General features: G+C 43.3%; 1 protein-coding gene and 2 long non-coding RNA genes across 3 annotated transcripts in view; 2 read left to right on the top strand and 1 right to left on the bottom strand.

Moving 5' to 3' along the window:
• LOC310742625 overlaps positions 1-27,850 on the top strand; it is a 657,991-nt gene that overhangs the window by 336,194 nt on the left and 293,947 nt on the right. The gene's annotated exons all lie outside the window — the stretch shown is intronic.
• Positions 1-27,850, top strand: part of LOC310742512 — a 305,504-nt gene that overhangs the window by 274,164 nt on the left and 3,490 nt on the right. The gene's annotated exons all lie outside the window — the stretch shown is intronic.
• ANTXR2 (ANTXR cell adhesion molecule 2) overlaps positions 22,900-27,850 on the bottom strand; it is a 153,648-nt gene continuing 148,697 nt past the window's right edge. Inside the window, exon 17 of the mRNA XM_083571482.1 lies at positions 22,900-26,301. Within this exon, the coding sequence (XP_083427608.1) occupies positions 26,263-26,301 (39 nt within the window). The 3' untranslated portion in view covers positions 22,900-26,262. The remainder of the gene's footprint in view (positions 26,302-27,850) is intronic.

Below are 27,850 nucleotides of genomic sequence, written 5' to 3'. Positions count from 1 at the left end.
CCCACCCTGGAAGAGTGGCAGGTGAAGGTGACGGATTATATGGAATTGGCGGAAATGACTGGCAGAATCCGAGACCTGGGAGAAGAGTTGGTGGAAGAAGACTGGAAGAAATTTAAAGACTATTTACAAAAATATTGCAAAATTAATGAATGTTAAAATGATGTTGGATTGAAAATAAGTGGCATTAGCAACAAAGTTAATAAGAATATGCAAAAATGAATTGATAATGGATGAAAATATAGAGTTATAATATGTTAAGATACAGAGTTAAGATAAACGAAAGAGGGTAAGGATTTGCTGATTTGATTATTTAAATGGGAATACAAAAAGGGGAGGTGTGAGGAGGCCAAGGAAATAAGCTAATGAGTTCAAAGTTACAAAAAACGGATTTGTTTTTAATTCTTTTTTAGCTATTTGTCTTTTGCATTTTTATTCCTCTTTTTTCTTTTTCATGTATTTTTCTATGTTCTCTTTTTTGTATCTTTTTCTTTTTATATGACCTTTTTTCATTTTGTAAACTTATGTTTTTGTAAAACTTCAATAAATATCTTTTTTAAAAAAAAATGTTTACATTTCAACATGTCGTGTTTAAAAATCCATCTGTGGACAACTATATCATTCAAACAAAACCTGCTAATATTATTAATAGTATTTCAAGGTGTTTGCATTGCTATATAAAACTCTTAACAGATTACGACCACTTTACCTCCTTGCCTCATACATGCCCATTTGACTACTACAATCTGTGGAACTGGCTCTTTTACAAATGCTGCATTACTTTTGTTCCGCCTTCGTAAGAAATCAATCTTTCAGTGTCTGCACTTTGACCTGAAGGAGCATCTCCACCCCTATTGTTCAGCCCGGACACTGAGGTCCAGCACCGAGGGCCTTCTGGCAGTTCCCTCACTGCGAGAAGTGAGGTTACAGGGAACCAGGCAGAGGACCTTCTTGGTAGTGGCACCTGCCCTGTGGAACACCCTCCCATTAATTCCATGTCAAGGAAATAAACAATGATTTGACTTTGAGAAGACATCTGAAGGCAGCCCTATTTAGGGAAGTTTTTAATATCAATGTTATCGCTTGATGATGATGATGATGATGATGATGATGATGATGGGAGCCACCCAGAGTGGCTGGGGAAACTCAGCCAGATGGGCGGAGTATAAATAATAAAATTCTTCTTCTTCTTCTTCTTCTTCTTCTTCTTCTTCTTCTTCTTCTTCTTCTTCTTCTCCTTCTCCTTCTCCGTGTCCATTGATATTAGACAGGCGCCTTTGCTGCACCGTTTTCAGTGTTTAACCAGTTTCCCCAGGCATGTATGTTGAAAACATATTTCAATCTGTCGTTTTATTTTATAATGCATATTATTGAAACTGCTGGTTTTGTTTAGAAAAGGTTTAGGCTAACACGTTTTTGACGTCTGCTTTTATTGGTAATGTTAACGTATAGCTTATGTAAACTGCTTAGAGGTTTTAATGATGAAGTGGTATAGAAGTCCTGTAAATAAATAAGAAATAAAGTCAAAACATTAAACAGAGTTCTATTGCTTATATTGCCATTGCACTATCACAGCAGCATCATACCACTTTAAACAGTCACGGCTTCCACCAAGGAATCCTGGGAACTGTAGTTTGTTGAGGGTCCTGAGAGCTGTTCCTTTTCCCCTTACAAAGCTACAGTTCTCACAGTGGCTTAATCAATCCCTCTTCCCAGGGAATTCTGGGAACAGTTGTTCTGAGGGGAATAGGGATCTGCTAACTCTCAGCAGAGGGGGGGAGACACAGCTGTTTAAAGTGGTATGGTCCTACTTTAAATATATAGTGCAGGCTTCCTCAACCTCGGCCCTCCAGATGTTTTGAGACTACAATTCCCCGCATCCCTGACCACTGGTCCGGCTAGCTAGGGATCATGGGAGTTGTAGGGCAAAAACATCTGGAGGGCCGAGATTGAGGAAGCGTGATAGAGTGCAGATGGGGCCAAAGTCGACATCTGGCAGCCCTTCTGCAGTTCCTTGCGGCCCAGCTGCTTTTCATTTCTTGATGCTTTAGCCATGAATAATGTTCCTTTGTGCATAAACTGGGATTTCCCCCTTTCAAAACTGGAAGAGGGTGAAGTCAATATTAAAAGCAGACTGAATTCCAACGAATTTCTCCCATTCCCCCTCTTCTTCAGCGTTTGAGTTGAGCAGCATCCTGGCAACTACAGATGGCACAGAGCAATCCATTGTGTGCTCTTTGTCTGTTGTCCCGTAAATTGTTTTTGCTGTCTCAGAATCTCAGCGTAGAGAGTCAAGAATGAAAAGGGCAACTTTTAAAAAGGGCTCGTGAAGGCTATCGCTCAAGGTTGGGGAACTGTTTTCAGACCAAGGGCCACATTGGCTTCTAGGCAACTGCTCAGGGGCCACATACCAATGGTGGGTGGGGCCAAAGGTAAAAGTGAACAGAGCAATAAATGTAAATTTTTGTTAGGAGTGAGCCAGCAGTAAATCACACTGTGCAAGTTGGAGTTAACCCTTTATCAGCAAAAACACGATCGACACGGGAATGTCAGGCCAAATAAGCACAGCTACTCATCTCCGGCAGGTCTTCTCCACATGGATCAGTTGCTGAGAAAGAAGGTCCCTGCCTCCTCACAGCCATCTAAGTCCCTTCCTCTCCAGGGTTTCTGCCCGGACATTGAGGTCCAGCACCAAAGGCCTTCTGGCACTTCCCTTCCAGCGAGGTTACAGGGAACCAGGCAGAGGGCCTTCTCAGTAGTGGTGCCCGCCCTGTGGAACGCCCTCCCATCAGATGTCAAGGGAATAAACAACTTTCTGACTTTTAGAAGACATTTGAAGGCAGCCCTGTTTAGAGAAGTTTTAATATTCTGTTAGGAGCTGCCCAGAGTGGCTGGGGAATCCCAGCCAGATGGGTGGGGTATAAATAAAATTTTCATTTTCATTTTCTCCCTGTGCTACACCCTGCCTTCTAGAATGTCCCTATTTTCTGATGAATGTTGGAGCGTATAATATTATAGAAGGAATAAGTGGGATGTGTTAAGAACAAGTGGGGTGTTGCTGTTCAGAATTCCAAAAAACTCCCCTCCTTCTCTGGTTTCCCATTTTTCCTCCCCCAACAGCCACTGAGCATGCTCAGTCCTCATCAAGTGCTGTCAGGGTCCCCCTCCTTTAGGGTCCCACACAAAGATTTTATTGTATGTCTGCAATCTGTGGGATTCCTCCAGGCCGATACCTCCCTTTTGTACATGTAAAGGTAAAGGTAAAGGGACCCCTGACCATTAGGTCCAGTCGTGCCCGACTCTGGGGTTGCGGCGCTCATCTCACTTTATTGGCTGAGGGAGCCAGCGTACAGCTTCCGGGTCATGCGGCCAGCATGACTAAGCCGCTTCTGGTGAACCAGAGCAGTGCACAGAAACGCGTTTACCTTCCCACCGGAGCGGTACCTATTTATCTACTTGCACTTTGACGTGCTTTCGAACTGCTAGGTTGGCAGGAGCAGGGACCGAGCAACGGGAAATCACCCCATCACGGGGATTTGAACCACCAGCCTTCTGATCGGCAAGTCCTGGGCTTTGTACATGTACTTTGCCTTATTTGGTTACCTGAGTAGTGGCACTGAACACTGGAAATAAAGTACTGCCAAAAAAAAAAAAAGGCTTGGAAACAGAATCAGGAAGCTCCCTTGAATCATCCTTCTTGTAACTCCATCGGGGGGAACAAGAAAGGTGACTCAGCACTGCTGATCCAGAACCTGGCTCTAAATATTTGCAGAGTGATGGGACAGTTGGGTGGCTCCAGCTGGCAGCTGAGCTCCTCTCTCCGTCCTGAGAACAGGAAGTGCGAAGTGGCGAGTGGTGACCTTTCCAGCTATGTTGAGCATTGGGGAAAGAAAATGCCACCACCACCCTTTCTAAAGCGCTTGTCACCATCGCAAGCTTTCCTCTCAGCCAGCTACGAGTGGGTCGTGCATTTCAAGGAAATATTGGGGGGGGGGCGTCTCCGTGGCAGAAGAGGAAGTGAACAGGAACCTGATCGGGGGTCCCGTGTTGCATTTTCTCATTAGCACACCAGGTGCTGCCCTTCCAACGGGCAGGCGTCCAGCGCTGGAGACCAGCAAAACAAGTTGGAATGGCAAGTTCTGGAGGGCAGGGCGAGCCGGGAGAGGACAGCCAAGAGATATTTGAGATGCCTACACTGCTGAGCCATTGAAGAAGCAGAGGAACGAGCCAGGGAGAGATTAGGAGGTGTGAATATTACCTTGTCATCGCTCACTTAAAATAAGAACAGTGGACGGACGTGGTGGGATTGGCAAGGAACTGCTGAACTTTTCAACTCCTCCACGAGCCTTCGAGCAAAACTGTTAGGAAAGGCACTGTTACACAGAAGCTACCCTCTAGCGGGGAAAGGGAAGGGGAACTTGTGTGACTACACTTCCCACCATCTCTGAACACTGCCAATGCTGGATGGGGCTGATGGGAGTTGGAGTCCATCAACCATATTGGCTGCCCATGGTCTAAGGCTTCGGCAGAACTCACCACATTGCAATTCCATTGCAGCTGGGTGATATGAAAATATGCTCCAATTTTATAGATAACCTGTGCAGCTTGCCAGACTGGCTACGTGCAGATCATCCATTAGCCACCCCCTCCCAATGCCTCACTTTCTCAAAACAATGTCCAACATGAAAGTGTTAGAATTCCTGCTCCATGATTGCAGTCATGAGATTATTGTCCTTTGTTCTTTTTCTCTTTGCTGTCTGATGCTAGAGAGTGAGGGAGCCATGTTGCAGGGCTCCGTGTGTGTTTATATGTAAATAAAGTAGATTATCCAAAATGCTGAGTTGCTGAGGTCTGTCACGCGAAATGCGCAAACTCTGCGGATCCCTAAGTGTGCCGGTGTCGGTTGGCATCGGTCACTGTGATGTTCGGGCTGAAGAAAGCTTTTGAAGCTCCCGAACGATTGACCAGGAGGTAGAGAACATGCTAATTGGGCATGTGTCTCTACCAGGGTCCTACTCGAGTGTAGGCTGAGCTCCTGACAGAAAGAAGGTACCCAGCACTATCCTCCCAAACTGATGAAGGCAGCTGTGTGTGGAGCTTCACCTCTTCCCAACGTTCTCAGAACATTAAAGACTGCTCTCGCACCATCAAAAATACTTAACAAGAGTGAGGGAGGGGGAAGGAAGAGGCAGGAAGGGCTCTGTGTCAGAGACCACTAACCCCTCGAAATACATTTTCAGAAGTATTTCCCATACTGCTCTGATACTGGAGAGAAGACGCAGTCGTCGCAACTAATAGGCACCCTCCATGAATTTGCATCCTCCCTTGATAAAAACATCCAAATTGGCAGCCGTTGTTGTTGTTTAGTCGTTTAGTCGTTTAGTCGTTTAGTCGTGTCCAACTCTTTGTGACCCCATGGACCAGAGCACGCCAGGCACTCCTGTCTTCCACTGCCTCCCGCAGTTTGGTCAAACTCATGCTGGTAGCTTTGACCATCTCGTCCTCTGTCGTCCCCTTCTCCTTGTGCCCTCCATCTTTCCCAACATCAGGGTCTTTTCCAGGGAGTCTTCTCTTCTCATGAGGTGGCCAAAGTATTGGAGCCTCAGCTTCACGATCTATCCTTCCAGTGAGCACTCAGGGCTGATTTCCTTAAGAATGGATAGGTTTGATCTTCTTGCAGTCCATGGGACTCTCAAGAGTCTCCTCCAGCACCATAATTCAAAAGCATCAACTCTTTGGCGATCAGCCTTCTTTATGGTCCAGCTCTCACTTCCATAGATCACTACTGGGAAAACCATAGCTTTAACTATACGGACCTTTGTTACTCCATCTCAAAGATGGATGGAACTGATTGGTTCATTCAGGCAGGCCTCCAGCTATCTGTATCCCCAGCCAGTTTGGGCTTCTATAGGATAAATCACAGCCAGGGGACTCCCTTTGCTTCCCTGAGATTCACCCGCAGCCCCCTAACAAAGTAAGAAAACTCCACCCAAAAGTAAGAAGCAGGTGAAGTGTGAAAAATGGACCTCCTCGAACATTGGCTTTTTTATCTTGCGCAGAGGGAGGTGGCTCATATGCGGAGAGCACAGATTAGTTTTATAGCAAAGCAGCCTGGCTCATTTGTTATAGTCCCATTGAAAGATACACCACCTTCCCAGGGCGCTCCTTGCCGAGAAGGTGTGCATGCCATTGTCGTTAGCTTCCTGTAATGAAGGTAGTTATATAAATCAATCAGGGAAGGGATGCTTTCCTTTCTTGTCACCCTGCTCTTTATTAAAATGCTTATATATTACTCTTGTCATTTTACTTTCACTCACTTACAACCCAGGTGAATTATTTTTATTGCTTTCATCTTCCGCGTTATATTTCACGGATATGGTGAAAGAAAATAGAGATTGATAGGAGCAAAATTAAAATATATTTTAAGCGAGGGAATCACACACAGTCGGCGTTAACTTACATCAGTCTTTCAAGGAAGTATTTTGGGAGGAGCTGACCACAGCCTGCCTGCGTTCCTCTTATTGCTTCTTGCCCGTGCTTCCTTCCCTCCTCTTTACTATGACGGAAAGGCCCGCAAACCCACCTTTCTCTTTTTTTAAAAAAATAATTTTTATTAACTGGCCAATCACATCAAATTAAATCACATCACATAAATTCCAAATTACAAAGCCGAATTTTAAATTTTGTTGGGGGGACCCATATTTCAAGATCCGAAGGGGAATTCTGATCATCTTCTTGCTGCTGCGTTAATGTCCAAATCAGTCCAAACAGAGTTCATAATTCTATCCCATCTTGTCTTGCTGTTTCCACATCACATCTTGTTCATATATTTTCTCTTTTTTCTTTATGATCTCTTCTGATAGTCTCCTTAAGCCAATAAACACCAATAGTAATAATAATCCTGTGTGAATTTTTCGTTCTTCCAATCCTCAGTTCGAGATGGTTTCCATATATCATCTCCTTCATAGATAACATCGCTCTTTCCATCATAATCTCGCAAAACTGTCGCTCTTAAGTCCCACTGAGGAGTTTAACCCACAATATATAAACAGCTCTATTTCTCTCTTTCTCCTCCCAGACTCAAGACCTCCGACAGAACTTCCCAATATGGCGACGGCATTTTTAACTGCGTCATTCCAAAGCTCTTATACATTCCACACTCTTCTTAAAACAAGCTTTGGTTCGAAAGTTTATCTCCACACAGCCTTAAATCCACAGCTTAAGTCCTTAAAACGACATTTCTGACTCGTGAGGGGAGGGGATTCTTGTTTAATCACATAAGAAAAGAAAGGAAAGTTTTTTTCCCCTCCCCCATCAGTCATTTGCCGTACCCTGTCTTGGCGTATCTTCTCATGTTTTATTCTTGTCTTGTTTTATCAGAGATCTCTTCTGTTAGCAGTCTTTACTCCCCCTTCTTCCTTGAAATATGTGCATTCGCTTCATCCAAATTGTTTCTTTTGAAGTTCTTGCAGCTAGTGGCGCGAATCAGGGACGGCGTCCAGGAGTGCCGAAATCCCACAGGAGGGCTTTGTGCCTAGTGCCCCCATCCCCACAAATTCGGGGGTGGTATAGGGCACAGCAGGCAAGGGCCGTCCCCCCCACCATCCTGGGGGGGGGGTTAGGGAGGCTAATTACTCCCATCATAGCCTCCAAATTACCTCGTGTGGGTCGGAGAGATGTTATTGTCAGCCATCTTCCAATGCGCCCCCTAGTGCCCCCCCCACAAACCCACCTTTCTCATCTTCCTCTTCAAACCTGAAGGGACGACAGGATTTTTAAAAAATACTTTTTGAAGGGTAGAAGAAAGGAGAGATCCTAGATATGTCTGTGCAGTTGGCTCAGCTATGCTCTGTTAAGCATAGAGCAGATGTGAACCAGAAGATAAGATGCACGCACGCACACACACACACACACATGCCTCCAGCTATCCCTCACATCCATTTATTAATTAATTTAATTAATATATTGATATATACCGCCCTTTCACGAAAACATCAGGGTGGTGTACAGTAGGTATGGCCAACAGGTAGATCGTGACCTGCAGTAGATCACTGGTAGATCATTGGCTCCCCAAAGAAGCTGAACCTCCTTCCTTAGAAAAGCTCAACAACTTTGACCTGAACCCCCCAAAATAGGGGGTAGATCACTGCCAGTTTTTAACTCTGTGAGTAGATCACAGTCTCTTGGGAGTTGGCCACCCCTGGTGTACAGGAACATCATAAACCTTTTCAAGCAATACAGAACAATCATTAAAGTGACTGGCTACTCAAGAACATTTAAAACAGCTGCATTGAGATGTCTCCAAGAGATGCCTGGAAGTTCAAGGTGAGCATGTCTGCTGAATTGCAGCTGGAAAAAAACAGTTCCCGCAGCATAGTTCTGGCAATGCTAAAATGCTCAACTTCTGATTGAGGTCTGTCAGGCCTCTGTAAAACAGGGGACAGCTAATAGCACTCCTCCAGATGATCTCAGGTGGTCCTTAAGATGTCCTGGACACAAGTTGTCCTTGGCTTTGTGCATCGACACAAGAGCCTTGAACCTGGCCTGTCAGTTTCTAGGCAGCCACTGCAAATGTTTCAGCAAGGCCTTTAAGACAACAACTTGTAGTCCATGCACTGTGAACCTCTCAACTTGGATTACTGCAATAAGCTCTTTGCAGGGCTGCCCTCTGTCCCCATCAGCTGTCTAGCTGCTGCATTCTGCACCAGCTGGAGTTTCCTGACCGGGTCCAGGGGCAGCTCTGCAAAGAGCGTATTGCAGCAATCCAAGTTGTGAGGTTCACAGTACATGGACAAGTTGTTGTCTCAAAGGCCCAGTTCTTAGGAAGGTGGTGGACTGCTGGTGAGGGCACATCAACACACACAAGCCCTGTTTAGGGTTGCCACCTGTCCTGTACAATACAGAATTGTCCCGCATTTCAGTGTGAAATGCTGCTTATTGTATTGATACAGTTTTGTCCTGTATTTCAAGTTGTGTCTCTCTCTGTCTCTCTCTGCCAAGTAAGGGATCCTCTCCAAATGCATGTATTTGAAAGGGTGTGTGAAAGGTCATGTATTTAACCCATGGGTAGGCAAACTAAGGCCCGGGGGCCGGATCCGGCCCAATGGCCTTCTAAATCCTTCCCACGGACGGTCCAGGAATCAGCATGTTTTTACATGAGTAGAATGTGTCCTTCTATTTAAAATGCATATCTGGGTTATTTGTGGGGCCTGCCTGGTGTTTTTACATGAGTAGAATCTGATTCAGATGTAAGTCAGAATATATAGATCATTTTCCTGGATATTGCGTGGACATCCAGTTAATCTGAATAGCTAGTGCTTCCCCGGCTGCCATTCTCTGTGTGTACACAAAAGCAGCATTTGTCTCTGGTGAACTCTAATTGAAAAGGAAACGGGACCCTGTCACTCTGGCCTTGGAACTTCTCAGCGCTTGGGGAACTGGGACTATGTAACACTATGTATTTACTAGAGTTCCCCCATATTTGTTTTCTGAAAAATTTGCTCCAAAGCTCAGGGTAACGATAAAACGCATCAAGGCCATAGCTGTAATAAGACTCCAATTTCCGAGATCACATTAGTACAATAATGAATTTCACACAGTTGTTTCATAATTTGCCTAATCAAATAAAATCAGATCAACCATTACATTAGCAGAGCCCAGCCTCTCCATTCTAACAAGGAAACCGAAAAGCCCCTTAGCGCTGCAATTCAGTTCATTCTCCTTATGCAGTTGTGTTGACTGGTGTACTTAATTTGATCAGTAAGACGATGCTCTCCTACTAATAAATTAGTGGGTCCAGAAATTCTGTGCAAAATGCCTCCGATTTCCATGACTTCAGTTTCACCAAAGCCCACCTACTATGGTCAAAAGTGTGCTCTCAAATTATCTTAAAGACAGTGATGGAATTGTATATGGTATGGCGGAAGAGGACAAAGAAAAGCTTTTCTTCCTCTCTCGTAGCGCTAGAAGAGGGTTTCCCAAACTTGGGTCTCCAGCTGTCATTGGACTACAGTTCCCATCATCCCTGACCACCGGTCCTGCTAGCTAGGGATGATGGGAGTTGTAGTCCATCAACAGCTGGAGACCCAAGTTTGGGAAACTCTGCATTAGAACGTCTAACGAAGCAGAATGTTGAGAGATTCAGGATAGACAAAATAAAGTACTTATTCTTGGGAGCTATGAAATTAGTTCCCAAAAGAGGCAGTGATAGCCATCAAACTGGATGGCTTTAGAAGAGGACTTGACAAATTCATAGAGGATAAAGGCTATCAATGGCTACTCAACCTGTAAGTTCCTTATCTAATGCTAGAAGCAGTGTGCATCTGAAAACCAGTTTCTGGAAGACACAGGAGGATAAAGTGCTGATGTCACCAGGTCTTGCTTGCTGGTTTCCCCAAAGACATCTGGTTGGCCTCTGTGTGAACAGGATGCTGGACTAGATGGGACCCCTGACAGGAGGCTGTTCTTATGTTCTTAAGGTCCATCACAGACCATTTCTCCTTGACAAGGCTGGTTCCTCTTGAAAAGTTTGAAATTCTAAAACCAACAAAGTCACAATTCTCAATAATTTATCACTCCTCTTTGAATTTCTATGCCACACTGTAGAAGACCTGGCCTTTTGGTTGCCTGCTCAAACTTTTAGATAGCTCACCTCTGGTTGATGTGCACCAGCATAATGGGGCCACCATAAACCAGAGAAATGTGTGCATGCTTCAATAACGTATTCAAACTGAATTTTGATTGGGCAACTCCATGCTCTGCTTGCATCCAAGTATTAATTCTCATTGAGGTGGTTAACCAGTGTCCTGATTATACCATTTCAGAGTATGCATGGGAATCCTTGCACATAGAAAATGGGCATATCAGAGATAAAGTTTTAATCCAGCATTCTCCCCAATCTGCTAGTTTTCTGTGTGAAAAGTTCACTCCCCTTTTTTGTACGAGAGAATCATTTCACCTGCAGCCTGAAGTGGTACAGTCTAGACAGAGCTTTACCACATTATTGATAAACGAGGCCTGAGATGTGACTGGTTTTGAACGGATTGGGTGGGGGCAGGGATTCAGAAATTTATCTCCCTCCCTCCTCTGCTCTCTTTGTGTGCATAAAGGTAAAGGTAAAGGGACCCCTGACCATTAGGTCCCTGCGTGACCGACTCTGGGGTTGCGGTGCTCATCTTGCTTTATTGGCCAAGGGAGCCGGCGTACAGCTTCCAGGTCATGTGGCCAGCATGACTAAGCCGCTTCTGGCGAACCAGAGCAGTGCACGGAAACACCGTTTGCCTTCCCGCCGGAGCGGTACCTATTTATCTACTTGCACTTTGACATGCTTTCGAACAGCTAGGTTGGCAGGAGCAGGGACTGAGCAACGGGAGCTCACCCCATCGCAGGAATTTGAACCGCCGACCTTCTGATCGGCAAGTCCTAGGCTCTGTGGTTTAACCCACAGTGTCACCCGCGTCCCTCTCTGTGTGCATAGTTATATACATATACCATAAGAAAGGCTGCTCCATTAAGTTGCATGACACCCTATCCAAGCATCCTCAGTCTCACCTCACCCACCCACCACCCACCACCCTTCTTACTTCCAACTAGTCCAGTCTGTCAGCTTCCTCCACGTTACTCTCAGTGTTGACTTTGCAGAACTGAATGTGGGGGAAGATGTTTCCACCTGTCCTTGGCTCCGTCTTAACCTGTTGTTTCATCCAGCTCCCAGTCTTAGTTGGCAGCAACCACCACGGGGGGGAGGGAGGGAGGGAGGGAGGGAGGGAGGGAGGGAGGGAGGAAGGAAGGAAGGAAGGAAGGAAGGAAGGAAGGAAGGAAGGAAGGATCAATATTTTACATCTGTGACTCCTGGCCAAATGCTTGCATTTTGCAAGAATTGCCAAATTCTGAGTCAGCAGCAAATTTATTTATTGTTTAAACGTCTACCCACAATCCGTCGGAAAGAAGCGTGCCTAAGGATCTTTCCCCTTAATTCCCGGCTTCTCCAGTCATCTGCCTTTAGCACCACAGAGTAGCTGCTGCAGCTGCTACCCTGAGCTTAAATAGCAAACGTTCATGACCTTCTCATCCCGTTGTTTCATTTCACTGGAAGGAAAATTAATTTTCTGCACGCCGGAATGTGAGCCAGCTCGTGGTGTGCTTCTTTGGTCCCTGCCTCCTAAATAAGGAAAGTGAGAGGAAGCTGTGATGCCGTCGCAAACAGAATAATTTTGTCCCCATACGAAAATAACTTGCGCTGAGACCGTTCTCACTGCTGCTGTACCTGTCATTGGATTCTCACACTTATTCCTGGACTCATGCCCGAGTGGAGGCCATGTAGCTGTGTGCTGTATGCGCTTAAACTGCCGGAATGCTTGGCAAGTCTAAATTGTCTGCAGAAAAAGCAGAATTTAACATGGTGTTAAATCCAGAAGTATGGCATGCTTAAACTAAGGGTGGGTGAACCTGTCATTTTTGAATTCTATTTTTTTCTAGTTTCTAATTTTTCCAATCCTAAATTCAACGCTCCACATTTCCACATCAGTTTGCCTTTTTAACGGAAGTTCCTCATGGAAATTCATCACCATTTCAGTGCAATTTTCTGATTGACCGCAATAAAATTACTCACTTACTTACAGTGCAAATTTCTCCAAACATATGCATTACAGTATGCAGTTTGATCAACACACACATTTTTGCAGCCCAGTTCCTTAATTTCCTAGTTCCCAACTTTCCTGGTTTTTTTTTTTAATATGCTTTCACTGTTACATGCATTTTTATGCACACTAATGGACTCATTTTTGTACACATTGGTTAGAGAACGGCATCACAAAATTCAGAGAAGCAAGAATGATAATTGCATTTTTGTTTGTGAACTGGTCTGAAAACTGCAAATTAAGTACTTTCTCATTAAGAGATAGCTAGCTAGATGATAGATAGATAGATAGATAGATAGATAGATAGATGATAGATAGATAGATAGATAGATAGATAGATGATAGATAGATAGATGATAGATGATAGATAGATGATAGAAAAACTATCTGTCTGTCTATCTCTCTCATTCCTGCCTTAAACCTACAGATTTTAACAGACATGAAGTACAATACATGTTTACTTGGAAGTAAGTTCTACTGAGCACAATGAGACTTTCTTCCTTGTTAATAGGATGACAGTCTTAAACTCATCTAGTTTATCTTCCTTGAATTCAGAACTACATAATACAGACCTGTTTTCTTGAACAGCTTGGTGTGGACTTCAAACAATTACAGACGACCAAGTGTTCTGGTATACCAAAATGCTACTTACATAGATTATTGTTATTTGCTTTGACTTTGTAAGAGGATTTGTATGGATACATGACTTGACAGATTTAGATTTGATGGTCTAAATAGAGGGAAAGATAAAGAGTTGATTTGAGCTGATATGCTGTACAGTCAAACCTCGGTTCCCAAACGGCTCCATTTTTGAATGCTTCGGCTCCTGAACGCCAAAAACCTGGAAATAAGTGTTCCAGTTTTTGAACGTTTTTCGGAAGCCAAACGTCCAACGCAGCCTCTGCTTGAGTGCAGGAAGCTCCTGCAGCCAATCGGAAGCTGTGCCTCAGTTGCTGAACATTTCAGAAGCTGAACGGGCTTCCGGAACGGATTACGTTTGACAACCAAGGTTTGACTGTATGAAGCTTTTATTACTGTACTTATTTATATAAACTGTGACTTTTTGTGATTGTGGAATAAATAAGGCTTGCAGTGTCGATGTGGCCAAAGCCCTTTTCAGACATTCACATCAGGTGTAAACATGGGGAGAGAGGCTACAGGTTTGCTCTGCTTTCCATTCATCCCTCTCGTTCCTCTCCACGAATTTGAGGAGGACAGCTGCCTGAAGTGGGGAACCTCCTGCTGGCTTTTAGAAGTGAGAGCTGGAAATTTATAGAGCAGGACCTGGAATGTCAACCAGGCCCCACAGGCCACATTGGGGCTACATATTGGCCAGGTCTTCAGAACAGGAAAGCTACATAGAGTGCTGGACCAAAGGACACTAATTATTTGGCCTCGGCCAAGTCAGTTGGCTCCCACCAGAGACTAACAAACAAGTGTCCCAGTTCTGATCAGTGGGATGTTGGAGGGTATTACACACACACATACTGCACTACCCCAGTCTATGTGGGTTGAATCCTGGACAGGAACGTTACCAGGGTCCACCTTGTTTCGTTAAGAGCTTTCCTGAAGTTGGCTTGATGAGCTCATAGACAGAAGAACTCCCTGGAGCCTTAAAAATGGTCCTTCGTGGTTCCAAAAAAGCTCTTACAAGTGGCTGTGACTGTCTGTGTGTGTGTATACAGGACTTTAAAAAAACAAAAAAAAACCAGTAGCATAATTTGCATTTCATGCAAAAACAAGGTCTCTTGAAACTTGAAAATGGTACTCAGTGCAAAGTGGAAACTAAAGTTCTTCAAGACATTGTATTGCATGAAAACACAAGAACCCTGATAGAATAAAGGCCTATCAAGTCCAGAATTCTGTTCCCACAGTGGCCAACAAGATACTTATAGAAGCCCACAAGCAGGGCAGGAGCACAATAAGTGCTTATGACCCCAGCAACTGGCTTTCAGAGGCATCTTGCCACCGGTGTTGGAGGTAATGTATAACTACTCTGTTCCGAACTTAAAAATGGAAAGCGTAATGTTGGTGGTCAACAGAAGAGGTTTAACAACTCTCTCAGGGCAAATCTAAAAAAAAAAAAAAAATGTGGTCTAAACACTGACAACTGGGAAACATTGGCCTGTGAGCACTCCAGTTGGAGAACAGCCTTTACCAAAGGTGTCATGGGCTTTGAAGACACTCGAACTCAGGACAAAAGGGAGAAACACGCTAAGAGGAAGGCATGCTTGGCAAGCCCTCACCATGATCAACCTCTGCCCGGAAACCTATATCTCCACTGTGTAAGGATCCAGAATTGGCCTCCACAGTCACTGACGGACTCACTGTTAAAACCATGTTCATAGAAGACAATCTTACTCGGCTACAAGGAATTACCAAAGAAGAAGAAGAAGATAACCATCATGCCTAAGTAGCCATGGATATTCTCATTCTGTATGACATTTCTCAGTCCCTTTTAAATAGGCATTCCACCTTCGTGGCCTTACTGCCTCTGGTGGAAGCATCGCCTGATGCCAACTGTATCATTTCAGTGCCAGGCAAAAATGTTCATGCTTTGCCAGCCATTTGGGTTGTGATATTGTCCTATTAATCTCTGTTTACAATGGTATTCTGAGTTTTTTTAATTGCATTTTCAAAGTTTGGTTGTGAATCATTTTCTGACTTTTTTTAATGGAAAGCAATGTACAGATTGTCTAAGCCTGACCTAACCTTACTAACCCCATCCCATATTTTAACTACGTGGTGTGTGAAAAAGTACTTTCTTCTGTCTGCTTGAATGTCCCACCATTCAGCTTGATTGGGTGACCTTGGGTACCTCTGCCGAAATCCACACAACTTAAGGACTTAAGGACGCAGTGAAGCATCTGGAATCTTTGATGAAGGACGTTTAATGAATATTTCAAATGAATAAATAGAATAAGTCCCATTGATTAGGTCCACCTAATTTTCTTTGGATTGCACCCAAAACCTTTCATTACAATTGAATAATTATTGCAGAACAAAATTGACAACAGTTTTTTCAGGACCCCCTAATACCATGAAACAGATGGCACCTCCGGAGGATCAAAAATATATAACAATTTTAATTGAGCCAATTCAAAACAGATTTGCAAAATAAAATGGGACATGCCAGGTCTAATAAGTATCTTGTTGGAAATGATGACAAATTCTATAACTGCACAATAGATATTAAGGAGATGTTCATTAGCAAATGTAGCATTAACAGGCTTGATGTAAGCTCTTAATTTTTGATACATACCTTTCTACCTGATTTAATTCCCTTTGGTTGATACCGTTTTACTTCGTGCTCCATTTTGACATTCAATGTCACCTTGATCATATCATTCTCAAATTTCTGTTATTCCAAGCTTGAGCCTTCTCGTTTCTCTGAAACAAGTAGAGCAGGGAGAGTGGAGCTTGGTTCTGCCATGACAATCAAATCTCCATTTACAGGAAGAGGAAGGGAGGTTGCTGGCCCAACTCTTGAGGAAAACCTCTTAAAGAAACAAACACGCTATCTGAAGCTGCCCATGAGGAATAGCTTCGTCTGGCAGCTTTGGAAGCTACAGGAGCATTCTGTGATATGGGATGATCTTCCAGTTCTTCTGCTTTATGTATAATGCCCAAAGCAGAAATACACACAATAGATCTCAGTGGGAACATACCACATCTGGTAAGCATGAACAGTACTTGTGTGACTTTGAGATGCACCTATATAAATAAGGTTCTTTTAGATGCAGATAGCACATCCAGTCTCCATAAAAGGTTAACCCTTGCTGATCCCTAGCTCATCTGCACTTATGGTGGGATTGATAAGATTTGCACTCAAGAATTTATTTATGTATGCTACAGCGGATGATGCTGTGGGTTAAATCACAGAGCTTAGGACTTGCCGATCAGAAGGTCAGCGGTTCAAATCCCCGTGACGGGGTGAGCTGCCGTTGCTTGGTCCCTGCCCATTGGTTTGAATCCTACCCTCCAGAGCAGGAGAAAACAAGCTTGTTCCCTCTTCCTCGTGACATCCCTTGAGATATTTGAAGGTGGTGCTGTGGGTTAAACCACATAGCCTAGGACTTGCCAATCAGAAGGTCGGTGGTTCAAATCCCCGCAACAGGGTGAGCTCCCGTTGCTCGGTCCCTGCTCCTGCCAACCTAGCAGTTCGAAAGCACAAAGTACAAGTAGATAAATAGGTACTGCTCCAGTGGGAAAGTAAACGGCATTTCTGTGCGTTGCTCTGGTTCGCCGAAAGCGGCTTAGTCATGCTGGCCACATGACCCAGAAGCTGTATGCCGGCTCCCTCGCCGCAACCCCAGAGTCGGTCACGACTGGACCTAATGGTCAGGGGTCCATTTACCTTACCTTTACAGTGGCTGCTAGGATCCTTTTAGGCCAAAGATGGAAGGATGACAGGATGCCAACGAAAGAAGACTGGAAACTCAAATTGATGGAATATGCGGAGATGGCGAAACTTACAGCAAGATTAAAAGAGAAGGACAACAAAGGTTTTTTAAAAAGTTTGGAATGTATTTATTTTATATATACAGAAATATTGTAAAGAACTAGACTCACTAGCAGGTTTTGAGCAAACACTTACAATTAACAAAATAGAATGTGGTAGATGTTGAAAAATGTTGTGGAAATGTAGAATTCAGCTTCAATTTATTGTCTCACACCCAGCTTATCACCGCTTCCAAGTGCAGGTCTAACACCTGAACCACCTCTTCTGATTCTGATGGAACAGAGAGATGTAGCTGGGCATCATCCATGGAATCTGCAGGTGTTCAGTTAATATAAAATGGGAGGTGGGTGGGTGGTGCGTGTTTGCAGAGGGAAGAAGAAGAGTTTGGATTTATCACTACCTGAAGGAGTCTCAAAGTGGCTAACATTCTCCTTTCCCTTCCTCCCCCACAACAAACACTCTGTGAGGTGGGTGGGGCTGAGAGACTTCAGAGAAGTGTGACTAGCTCAAGGTCACCCAGCAGCTGCATGTGGAGGAGCGGGGACGCGAACCCAGTTCACCAGATTACGAGTCTACAGCTCTTAAGCACTACACCACACTGGCTTGAATGACTTCTGTTGTAGTCAAAGTAGGAGCATACCCTGTAGGTCTGGGGTCAGCAAGGTTTACCTCTCCTGGGCCAGTTCACCAGTGGAGATCCCTCCGTGGGTCAGATGGCGCATGCGCACGAGCGCCACAATTTCCGGTGTCTGTGTCTGTGCAGACGTGATTTCCAGCATCTGCACATGCACAGAAGAGATTTCCGGCGCCACAGAAGCGAGTCCCCGTGCCGCGCTGTGTCGGTTTAGCACAGCAAGTGGGGACTCGCCAAGCGGGTGGCTCGGTTTGGGGAGCGGCTCATGGGCCACTTAAACGACCCATGTGGGCTGCTTGTGGCCCATTGGCCTTAGGTTGCCTACCCCTGCTGTAGGAAGATGTGTGGGCTGTAATGTCAATCAGCATGAACAGACCTTCATCAATGCAGAATCCCATAAACTCAGACTATTTTGTAGGGCCAAATCAGTGTGTATGTGCATGTGCTGAGTTGTCTAACTGAAGAGTAGGGTAAATTTCTCCAGAATTTCTCTTTTTATTTAATGAACCAGTATTATGTAAACAATTATATAAGCATTTAAGAATGGATGGCATGGAAAAAATATATATAAGGTGGAAATCAAGCAGCAGAAAATATATTATAGTTATATGCTAGCCATTTCCAGCCTTGGGCTGTTTCTTTCCCCCACCCAGCCTCTCCCCAGAACAAAGCTGTTTATGGCATTTTCTCATTCTTTCTCCTTTAATAACTAGCCTGAACTGTCTCCTTTGTTTAAATCTGGGAGATGAATGTTCAGTGAAAACCCGCACCACTTTCTGGTTAAATTAAATACCAGGTGAAACAGAATGCTTACAAAATAACGATTCATTTAACCTCAGATAGGCACCAACTAATTAAATCATCATATTACCAGAATGAGTAAATACAAACTTGATGCGGCAAAGATTCTTGAAACGGACCCTTTTCTGCCAACACTGTTGTCACCATTGGTTATTCTTTGCTGATAAATCATCCTAGGGTTGCCTTTTTCCCCACTGATGAGTTTGTTATTTTATCTTTCTCTCTTTCTTTCTTTCTTTCTTTCTTTCTTTCTTTCTTTCTTTTTAAAAAACATAGTAGTGTTCTGGAACCTCCACCTCTTCCTCACACTTGACTTGTTGTTGTTGTGTCATGTCATTTTTAATTTTTTTTGCTTTGAAGAAAAAGCGGAATATTTACACCCCAAATCTGTGCTTTCAAATGCAGGGCATAAAATCAAGCCCAGGGTTGCCTGCACAAATACAGTGGTACCTTGGGTTACAAACGCTTCAGGTTACAGACTCCGCTAACCCAGAAATAGTACCTTGGGTTAAGAACTTTGCTTCAGGGTGAGAACAGAAATGGCGCGGCAGCAGCTGGAGGCCCCATTAGCTAAAGTGGCACCTCAGGTTAAGAACAGTTTCAGGTTAAGAACGGACCTCCAGAACGAATTAAGTTCTCAACCAGACGTACCACTGTATGAGAGACTCAAAGAATCACAGAATTGTAGAGTTGGAAGGCAGTCTGAGGGTCATCTAATCCAATCCCCTTCAATGCACGAATCTCAGCTAAAGTATCCATGACAGATGGCCACTCAACCTCTGATTAAAAAGCTCCAAGGAAGGAGAGAGCCCACCACCTCCCAAGGCAGACTGTCCCACAGCCGAGCAGCTCTTTCGGAAAGTTCTTCCTGGTGTTTAGTTGGAATCTCCTTCTTGTAACTTGAACCCATTGGTTTGAATCCTCCCCTCCAGAGCAGGAGAAAACAAGCTTGTTCCCTCTTCCTCGTGACATCCCTTGAGATATTTGAAGGTGGTGCTGTGGGTTAAACCACAGAGCCTAGGACTTGCCGATCAGAAGGTCGGCGGTTCGAATCCCCGCAACGGGGTGAGCTCCCGTTGCTCGGTCCCTGCTCCTGCCAACCTAGCAGTTCGAAAGCACGTCAAAGTGCAAGTAGATAAATAGGTACTGCTCTGGCGGGAAGGTAAATGGTGTTTACGTGTGCTGCTCTGGTTCGCCAGAAGCGGCTTAGTCATGCTGGCCACTTGACCCAGAAGCGGTATGCCGGCTCCCTCGGCCAATAAAGTGAGATGAGTGCCGCAACCCCAGAGTCGGTCACGACTGGACCTAACGGTCAGGGTCCCTTTACCTTTACCTTTATCACATGTCATCTCAGTCTCCTCTTTTCCAGGCTAAACATACCCAGCTCCTTCAACCATTCCTCATAAGGCTTGGTTTCCAAACCCTTGATCATCTTGGTTGCCCTCTTCTGCACACATTCCAGCTTGTCAATATCGTTCTTAAATTTGGCTGCCCAGATTCCCATGGCCTCTTCTGGTGGTCAGTCTCAGCAAGCCACCAGCAATAGGGTAGTACAAGAGAACTGTGAGGTATAAAGGAAAACCCTTATTTGCTGCAGGCAGAGATTTCTTGGAAACAAGGAGGTGATGGTACCACAATTAGACACTTTCACCTTAACCCTAATTCCAAAGCTTCCAGTGCCAGCACAGCTACGCATTGGCAAAGAACAACAGCAAGATTTCTCCTAAATTTCATGCTGGGAGCAGGGCCAGAGGTATTCATTTAGGGTGCCACAAGAATGCCGCACATTTTTCCCAGCAAAAGAACTGTGTTCAAATGGGCACAATCTATAGGACAGGGCAATGATTTATCAGTTATGGGTACAATTAGACAGCTTTAAGCTCCACAGCTATAGCGAATGAAATTGTGTGCTTTAACCTGATGTGTTTCAATTGAGGGAAATTTCAGCGTTTATTTATTTTTTCCCAGTAGTGATGTATGGAAGTGAGAGCTGGACCATAAAGAAGGCTGATCGCCGAAGAATTGATGCTTTTGAATTATGGTGCTGGAGGAGACTCTTGAGAGTCCCATGGACTGCAAGAAGATCAAACCTCTCCATTCTTAAGAAAATCAGCCCTGAGTGCTCACTGGAAGGACAGATCCTGAAGCTGAGACTCCAATACTTTGGCCACCTCATGAGAAATGAAGACTCCCTGGAAAAGACCCTGATGTTGGGAAAGATGGAGAGCACAAGGAGAAGGGGACGACAGAGGACGAGATGGTTGGACAGTGTTCTTGAAGCTACCAGCATGAGTTTGAATAAACTGCGGGAGGCAGTGGAAGACAGAAGTGCCTGGCGTGCTCTGCTCCATGGGGTCACGAAGAGTCGGACACGACTAAACAACAACAACAACAACAACAACATTTATTTGAGGTATTTATATACCTCTTGATTGCAGTGGTTTGTTGAATGATCATGCCCACTGTATGCATTCTAAGCCTCTTGCAGTAACTCACTAATGCACACTAGCTGAGTTCCATAAGGCTCCTTGAAATAAATGAATTTTAATCTTTGGTCAACACCAGCTTTTTCTCTCATTTGTGAAACATTTCAACTATTGACAGAATACCAGTCCAACACGATAGTGTTCCTTTTGAGAAGCACTCAGCGATCTGCTTTCCTCACAAGGCAATTGCAAGCAATTCATATCCATGCATTATTTGTATGTGACCAATAATAAAATAATTGCTTCCTCATACAATGAAGATTAAGGCAGAAATACAGTTATACGTACAAGACTGTGTCTGGCTGATGAAGTGGTATTAAAATTTGCTCTTCTCAAAATATTAACCAGAAATAACCTGGTGAATCTAAGCGCAAGAGACAATTGCAATACTTTGAAGAAGTTGTAATGTGTTTGTATATGTGTTGCTACGATTTGGGAGAAAAAGGAGAAGTAAAATATCAGTGGGGAAGAAAGGCAGCTTTTAATAGATTCCAGTTCTCTATCTAGGTATCTGAGCTATGCATCAGATTCCAACAGAAAACTTGGTATATTGTTCCTAGGGATGGGAGAAATTTGATTCAGTGCACATTCAAAGACGCATCTACTAAATCAGCACTTTTGAAACAAGATGCAAACGAAAATTTGAAAAATTTGCACTTTGCTAATATAATTATGATGTATAAAAATGCAAAGTAACTCGGAGCAGGGCTTTTAGTGTGACTGCCCCTATTCTGTGGAACAGTAGTCCTGTCAAGATCCAACAGTTGCCCACTTTACACTTTCTGGAAACAGTAGAAAACAATTTTATTCTGACAGGTTTTCCCCAGCCGTTAAATGTTTTTTTAACCACAAGTGCCTCCTTATTAGGGTTTTAGTCCTTTTAAAATATGCTTGCAGTTTTTGTGTTTTCAGCTGTTTTTATTTATGTGTCAATCACCTTGAGATGATAGCTTAGAAAGGGACTAATACATCACTGGAAATAATAATAATAATATACTAGTGTGCATATGAATGTGTGTATTGCAATTATAAATTAAATTTGTATACTGCCCTTCATCTGAAGGTCACAGGGTGGTTCACGGCATAAAAATACAAAATGAGAACACAAAATACATCATAGAAGAACAAAAACAAACCAACAATCCCCTTGCCTTCTACAAACACATTCAACAGGCCACAGAAAATAACACACAATAATGCATTATATATGGGGAAATTGCAAACATGTTTATAATGTGCAAAAATGTATGCAAAACGTGTATATGGTGAGCAATTCGCACTAAAATGCTGGTGAATTTTCATGAGGACTTTTTAAAAACACACACACACACAAACTGATGTGGGAGTATGGGCTATGGAACCTGAGTGAAAAATGAGAAAAATGAGAAAGTAAAATACATTGGCTTGTGAATCAATTAGGGTTGGCCGAATAAATTCAGCCATCCCTAATTGATGCACAAGCCAATATATTTTCATTTTAATGGTATTTTGGTAAGAAAAATAAAACTTGAGCTCCAATATGACTTGTATAGTTACATATGTAAGTGGAATTTCTGTTTGTTTTAAAATTTCACCATAGAATGTATTACTGTAATCCATTGCATTCACCTATTTTTCACAAGTCGTCGTGCGTGCGCACACACCAATACACACAGGCCCTTCATGATGTTCCTGGGAGTCCTGTAACCCTCCAAGTCCTCTTCTGTACTTTAGAAATATACTGGAAGAAGAGTATGTCTTTATTTCCCCAAATTGTGCTGTTGATATCGACATCTGCTGCAATGAAGTCCATTCTGACTCCAGCATCTTACCAAAGTGTTATGACTCTATCATGAATGCCATGAAACCTCATTCAGAGATTAATAGAGATGACTCTTATAATTTTATAAACATATAGCTTTAATACATTTAATAAACTCTGTTAAATTAATAATGCTTTGGTACATTTGCATTGAAGCTCACTGCACATGAAGTTGGCAAACACACCCGTGATTATTATTAAACCAGGGGCTTTTAAAAAAGTAGGTATTAAATTATGTCCCTATTTCCATCAATATTTAAAAATATGCATTTCAGCTACTACATATATTTAAATATTGTAAGTATTTTTACATGAGTAACAAAAAAGGTTTCATAAAATAACGAACGCCATGTAATGTTAAACCCTGAGAAACCTTTGTTGTTTTGCATGAAGGACTATTATGATAAATAACCACATTTCAGTGTTTTATTTCTTGGAAATAGAAACTCATAAAGATGGAACTATATGATCAACATTAAATATGGCCCTTTGGAGTGCCACAAATATATTACCCATGTCTTCCTTTTAAATATTCGTTTTGGTTTTAGTTTTCTGCAACACAGAGCAATCCTTTTAGAAAGAAAATAAACAAATTGCTTTAAATATGCTATTTTACAGGTAGCCATGGGTGTGTCAAGGTTATTTGCTTCCCTAAACATTTCACTTCAGAGGCAAAATTTAATGTTCAATGTCTGAATTGATTGCAAATTTCACACTCAATGGTTCAATATCTTGACCCAAATCTATAGCACCATTTCCCCAGGTATGTGCAGAGCAGCAAATCAGAAAATGTACATGGTTTGGTTTTCACCATAAGCAGAGGAAGTCAGAATTTACACAGACAATAACCAAGGTTTTGCAGTAAACTATAAATATCTGCTTGTGAAGGAACTGCAAGTGTTACATATTTTGGATATAAAACGGACAGCGTCGTCGTACTCTGACCCCGTCGAAAGGGTCTGCCGATCTGATCTTAGCTCCAATTCCATCCCCACTAGAGTCTGCCGAAAGTGATGGCGGTGGCACATTTTTCTGTCTTATTTACATTGCTAACACTGCGCATCGCCCATGCTGTAGCATCTGACAAATTTAAATAATTGTACAGCCAGCGTAAATCCCCTGAGTTAGCCTGTGACATGCCTTCTTGAAACTCATGCGATGACATCGGAAGGTGGGTCTCCTGGTCGAAGCCAGAAGCCAAGGAGGACAGTAACCCCCCCAGCAAAAAGAAGGCACTGGCTCTGGAGAGAAGGGCTTAAATAAAAAGAGTGAAATGACTTGTAGTAGCACCTCAGGTAAAGGATTTCATCCGTGCGAGCTCACATGGGGTGTTGGCAACGCTACCGGCGATGTCAACAATCTCCAGCCCAAAATAGCTGTTAAGCAAGAGGCTACATTGTGTGGCGGGGGACTCGCATTGGGAAGAGCCGCAAATTTGGCCATCAACCAAGGGGAATTATTCCACGCCCCTTGGGATTTCAATGAAAAGCAACAAAGGGGATAATTAGACCAGCACGCATCCCTTTCGCTCTTTCCCGTCTTCCGCGCAGGCATGCCCACCAAACGTGAAATGTTCGCCTTTTCCCCTCAGACGTGATGGTTGTTGAACTTATTTTTAGTGTCATTTGATAAGCCTCCCTGCGCGCAGAGAGACATCCCACTGACCCAGCCACTGGTCATTGTCTATACCGGTTCCCATCAAAGTACGCGCACTTTGTCAGGTTTCGACTCGAATATCCATTTTGCATCTGAAGTACAGTATCGAAAGTGACTGGATCATTTGAGCCTTTTTCTTCAGCTGCTGCCTTCTTCCTCCCCCACAGTGCTTCCACTCACGCTAACATAATTTGGCACTGCCGACGTGACACAACACTGGTTTTTCCATTAAAAAAAATAATAATACATAGTTTGTCAACGTTTTACCAATGGCCGGCACTCCAGCACATTTAATTTATAAACTGAGGAAAGGAGGTGCCTCGTCCTCCATCTCCCTCTCTCCTTTCTTGGCCCCAGTGTTGAATTTCCACCAAAGCATGGTACCCCCTCAAAAAACTGAGTAATGCGCATACAGTAATAGGTCATTCAATGTCAAAAGGCATAAAAAAGATGAGCAAAACCTTCACAGGCTGCTGCTTGCTGTTGCCTTTAATTATATTAATTAAACTTTGAAATTCTCATGCACAGAGAGTTGCTGGCTTGTGACGCTGAAGAGCCCTTGGAGATTTGTGGGGTGGGGGGTGGGGGTTGGAGAGGAGAGAGAAAAGGACCCTGAGATGCCAGCGTTGTGGCAATGGCTTTTTTCCAATCTTATAACAACAACAACAATAACAAAAATACATAAGCCTAGAATGGCTAGGTATGTTTACAGAGGCTAATGTTTTCATGTGCTACTGAGTGCCGAGTGCAAAAAATGGGGGAAGTTAGAGAGGGAAAAATAGCGGCCACAATGCCAAAGCCTGGGGTAGCGTCAGTCCCTCAATCTCTGCTCGAGATCCCTGGTTACAGGCTGTCTTCCTGTAGAATAACGCTCTATTAATTTTTCTTCCTGTCCTGGGTACATAATGAAAGAAAGGTGTCTTCAGAAACTAAAGGGCAAAGTCTCGCTTGCCACCAATACCTTGAGGCACCATGTCTACGATTTTGTCATGCATGTGCACTGCTCAGTGTTAAAGTGACAAGATTTTGAGTCAGAAGGTTCCCGTAAGGCACACTCCGATGGGTGGCAGTGGAGGGGGCTGGGATGGGACTTGGAAGGATTTCGTGACATGACATCGCTGAGAGGCAATGAACTCTTGCGTTTCCCCAAGCCTGGTGGGAATCTGAGTCTCCTGCCTGTGGCGAAGAGTTTCCTATTTGAGTAGCAAGTGCTGTCGTCGCGTCCAAGAAACAAGGCAGCTCCCACTAGGGGCACATGAAGGCTCGAGTGCATATTGTTCAGCTACAATAACAACAAAAGCCAATGTCATTGGTCATTCGGTTGTGATTCCTGGAACGGATCTTTCGTTGAAAACCTAGACGCGCACACTTTATAACATCACCTTTAGGCCATAGCTTAATGGCAGAATTATCTGCTTTGCATGAAGAAGGTTCCAGGTTCGGTCCCCAACATCTCTCCAGGTAGGACTGGGAGGGATTCCCATCTGGAATTCTGCCAGTCAATGTAGGCAATGCACCGGACCAATGGTTTGGCTTGGCATACAGCAGCTTCCTATGTTCCTAAATAATATAATATGGTAATGAATACTGCATGAGGTAACAAGCTGAGAAGAAAATGGCGGGCATCAGAGCTTAGTGCAGCAGTAGGTGGCTTGCGGTGGAATCAAATGCAGCAAAACTTCCAGGCTGAGAGGCTGAAGTTGTTCTGAGGATTTTGTTTAAGTGCTTTGTTGGCGTTCTTTGGTTGCATCGCAGAAGTGGTGGCTGTTCATCCTCTTTGCCTTCCTTTACTGAGACTGAACTCGGGTGAAGTTCATGCAACGGCCCTAAAAAGAGAGAGAAAACACAATGAAGGTGTTAGTGTGAATGGTGGTAATAACTACATTTTAAAAACAAAGACAGAATGGTTGGATAATGGATATAATCCTTTGGGATATAATCCCTGCGAAGGACCATGCTATGCTATTGTTGGCAATAGCTATTCAGTCTTTCAGATAACTGGAATCCTACAGAAACCCATAACATGAAAGAGAGAAAGCAACAGAGAGGCTCATGGCACCTTAAAGATTAACAAATTCATTAGCTTTTGTGGCCTACAGTCCACTTCATCAAATTTTGAAGCATAATTCAGGACAATACTTCATGCATCTGGTGACATAGGTCGTATTCCACAAGTGTTTATGCTATAAAAAAAAAAACATTGTTAGTCTTTAAGATGTTACAATAATCTTTCTTTTCATTTCAGCATGTTGTTGTTGCTATGGTCAAAGTACCATAAGTAAGAAATCCCTGCTGATCTAATGCAGATCACCAAGAGATGCGCCACTAGATCCTGATCTACTTCCTGCCCACCTGGGCAACCGATTAACACAACCATCCATCTGGAAAAAAAATGGTCAAAAGAGACATGTTGAAAGATCTGTCATTAATGGTTTCCCATATATTATTGTCTCTGAACATTTAAACAATGCATATATCGATATTCAGTGGAAGACTCCATGGTTTGGTCTATCCTCTGGCTTTGCTGAAGACTAATCTCCAAATAAGGTTTGCTAATGACAAGCAAATGACACTACTTGTCTTCAAGGTTGGATATCTTATTGTGTATGAACCAAAGGATTAACAATGGGACACTGCCCAAGTTCTAACTTGGAGGGGCCTGATGTATTTGCTTTGGCTTATGTAAAGAACTCATGTCTGACATGCTCCTCTGATTTTGGCTCCAAAGAATGAAAATGAAGTCGGTCAGGTGATAAGCTTTCTGTGGATCAATTAAATCACTGTTTAAATCAGCATGGTAAAATACACTGTGTAATTTCTCACAGCCTCTTTCTCATCGAGTACTGCAACTGATTCTACAGCCATGTGGCTTCATGCATCAGATGAATTAGGTGTTGGCCAACAAAAGCTTATGCTAAGATAAAGAGGTCAGTTCCACAGAAATTGTTGGAGGTTTTTGCTACAACTGACTGAATGCAGATATTTTTCTGGATCATTTAAGTGCCATATACCCGATATCTCTAATAAAAAATTTTACCATAGTAAACTAAGAGCATAACTCTCTTTAAACACATTGTCCACAGTGGATAGATTAATGTAATCATGATTTGCATCATCAGCCAGCAGAAGGCCTTGATTAAAATCAAGAGCATGAGCAGCTTGCTCAGCACCCAGGGCCACACCGGGTATGCATCATGCTCTGAAGGAATGTAGATTTACATATATTAGTTGCATGCAATTAACATAATTTGCACAACACATTCAGGACCATGACTAGTGTCAGCCTACAGTTGGTGAAATTACTGCTCTTCATGATTTAAATCAGAAACTGTTTTGAAATGTTTAGGTTGCTTTTGAACTAATTAACATACTGTA

Source organism: Podarcis filfolensis, assembly GCF_964270895.1.
Source record: "Podarcis filfolensis genome assembly, chromosome: 9".
Taxonomy (NCBI): Eukaryota; Metazoa; Chordata; class Lepidosauria; order Squamata; family Lacertidae; genus Podarcis; species Podarcis filfolensis.
Note: the sequence above shows the minus strand (reverse complement) of the source record. Positions and strands in the feature narration are given on the sequence as shown.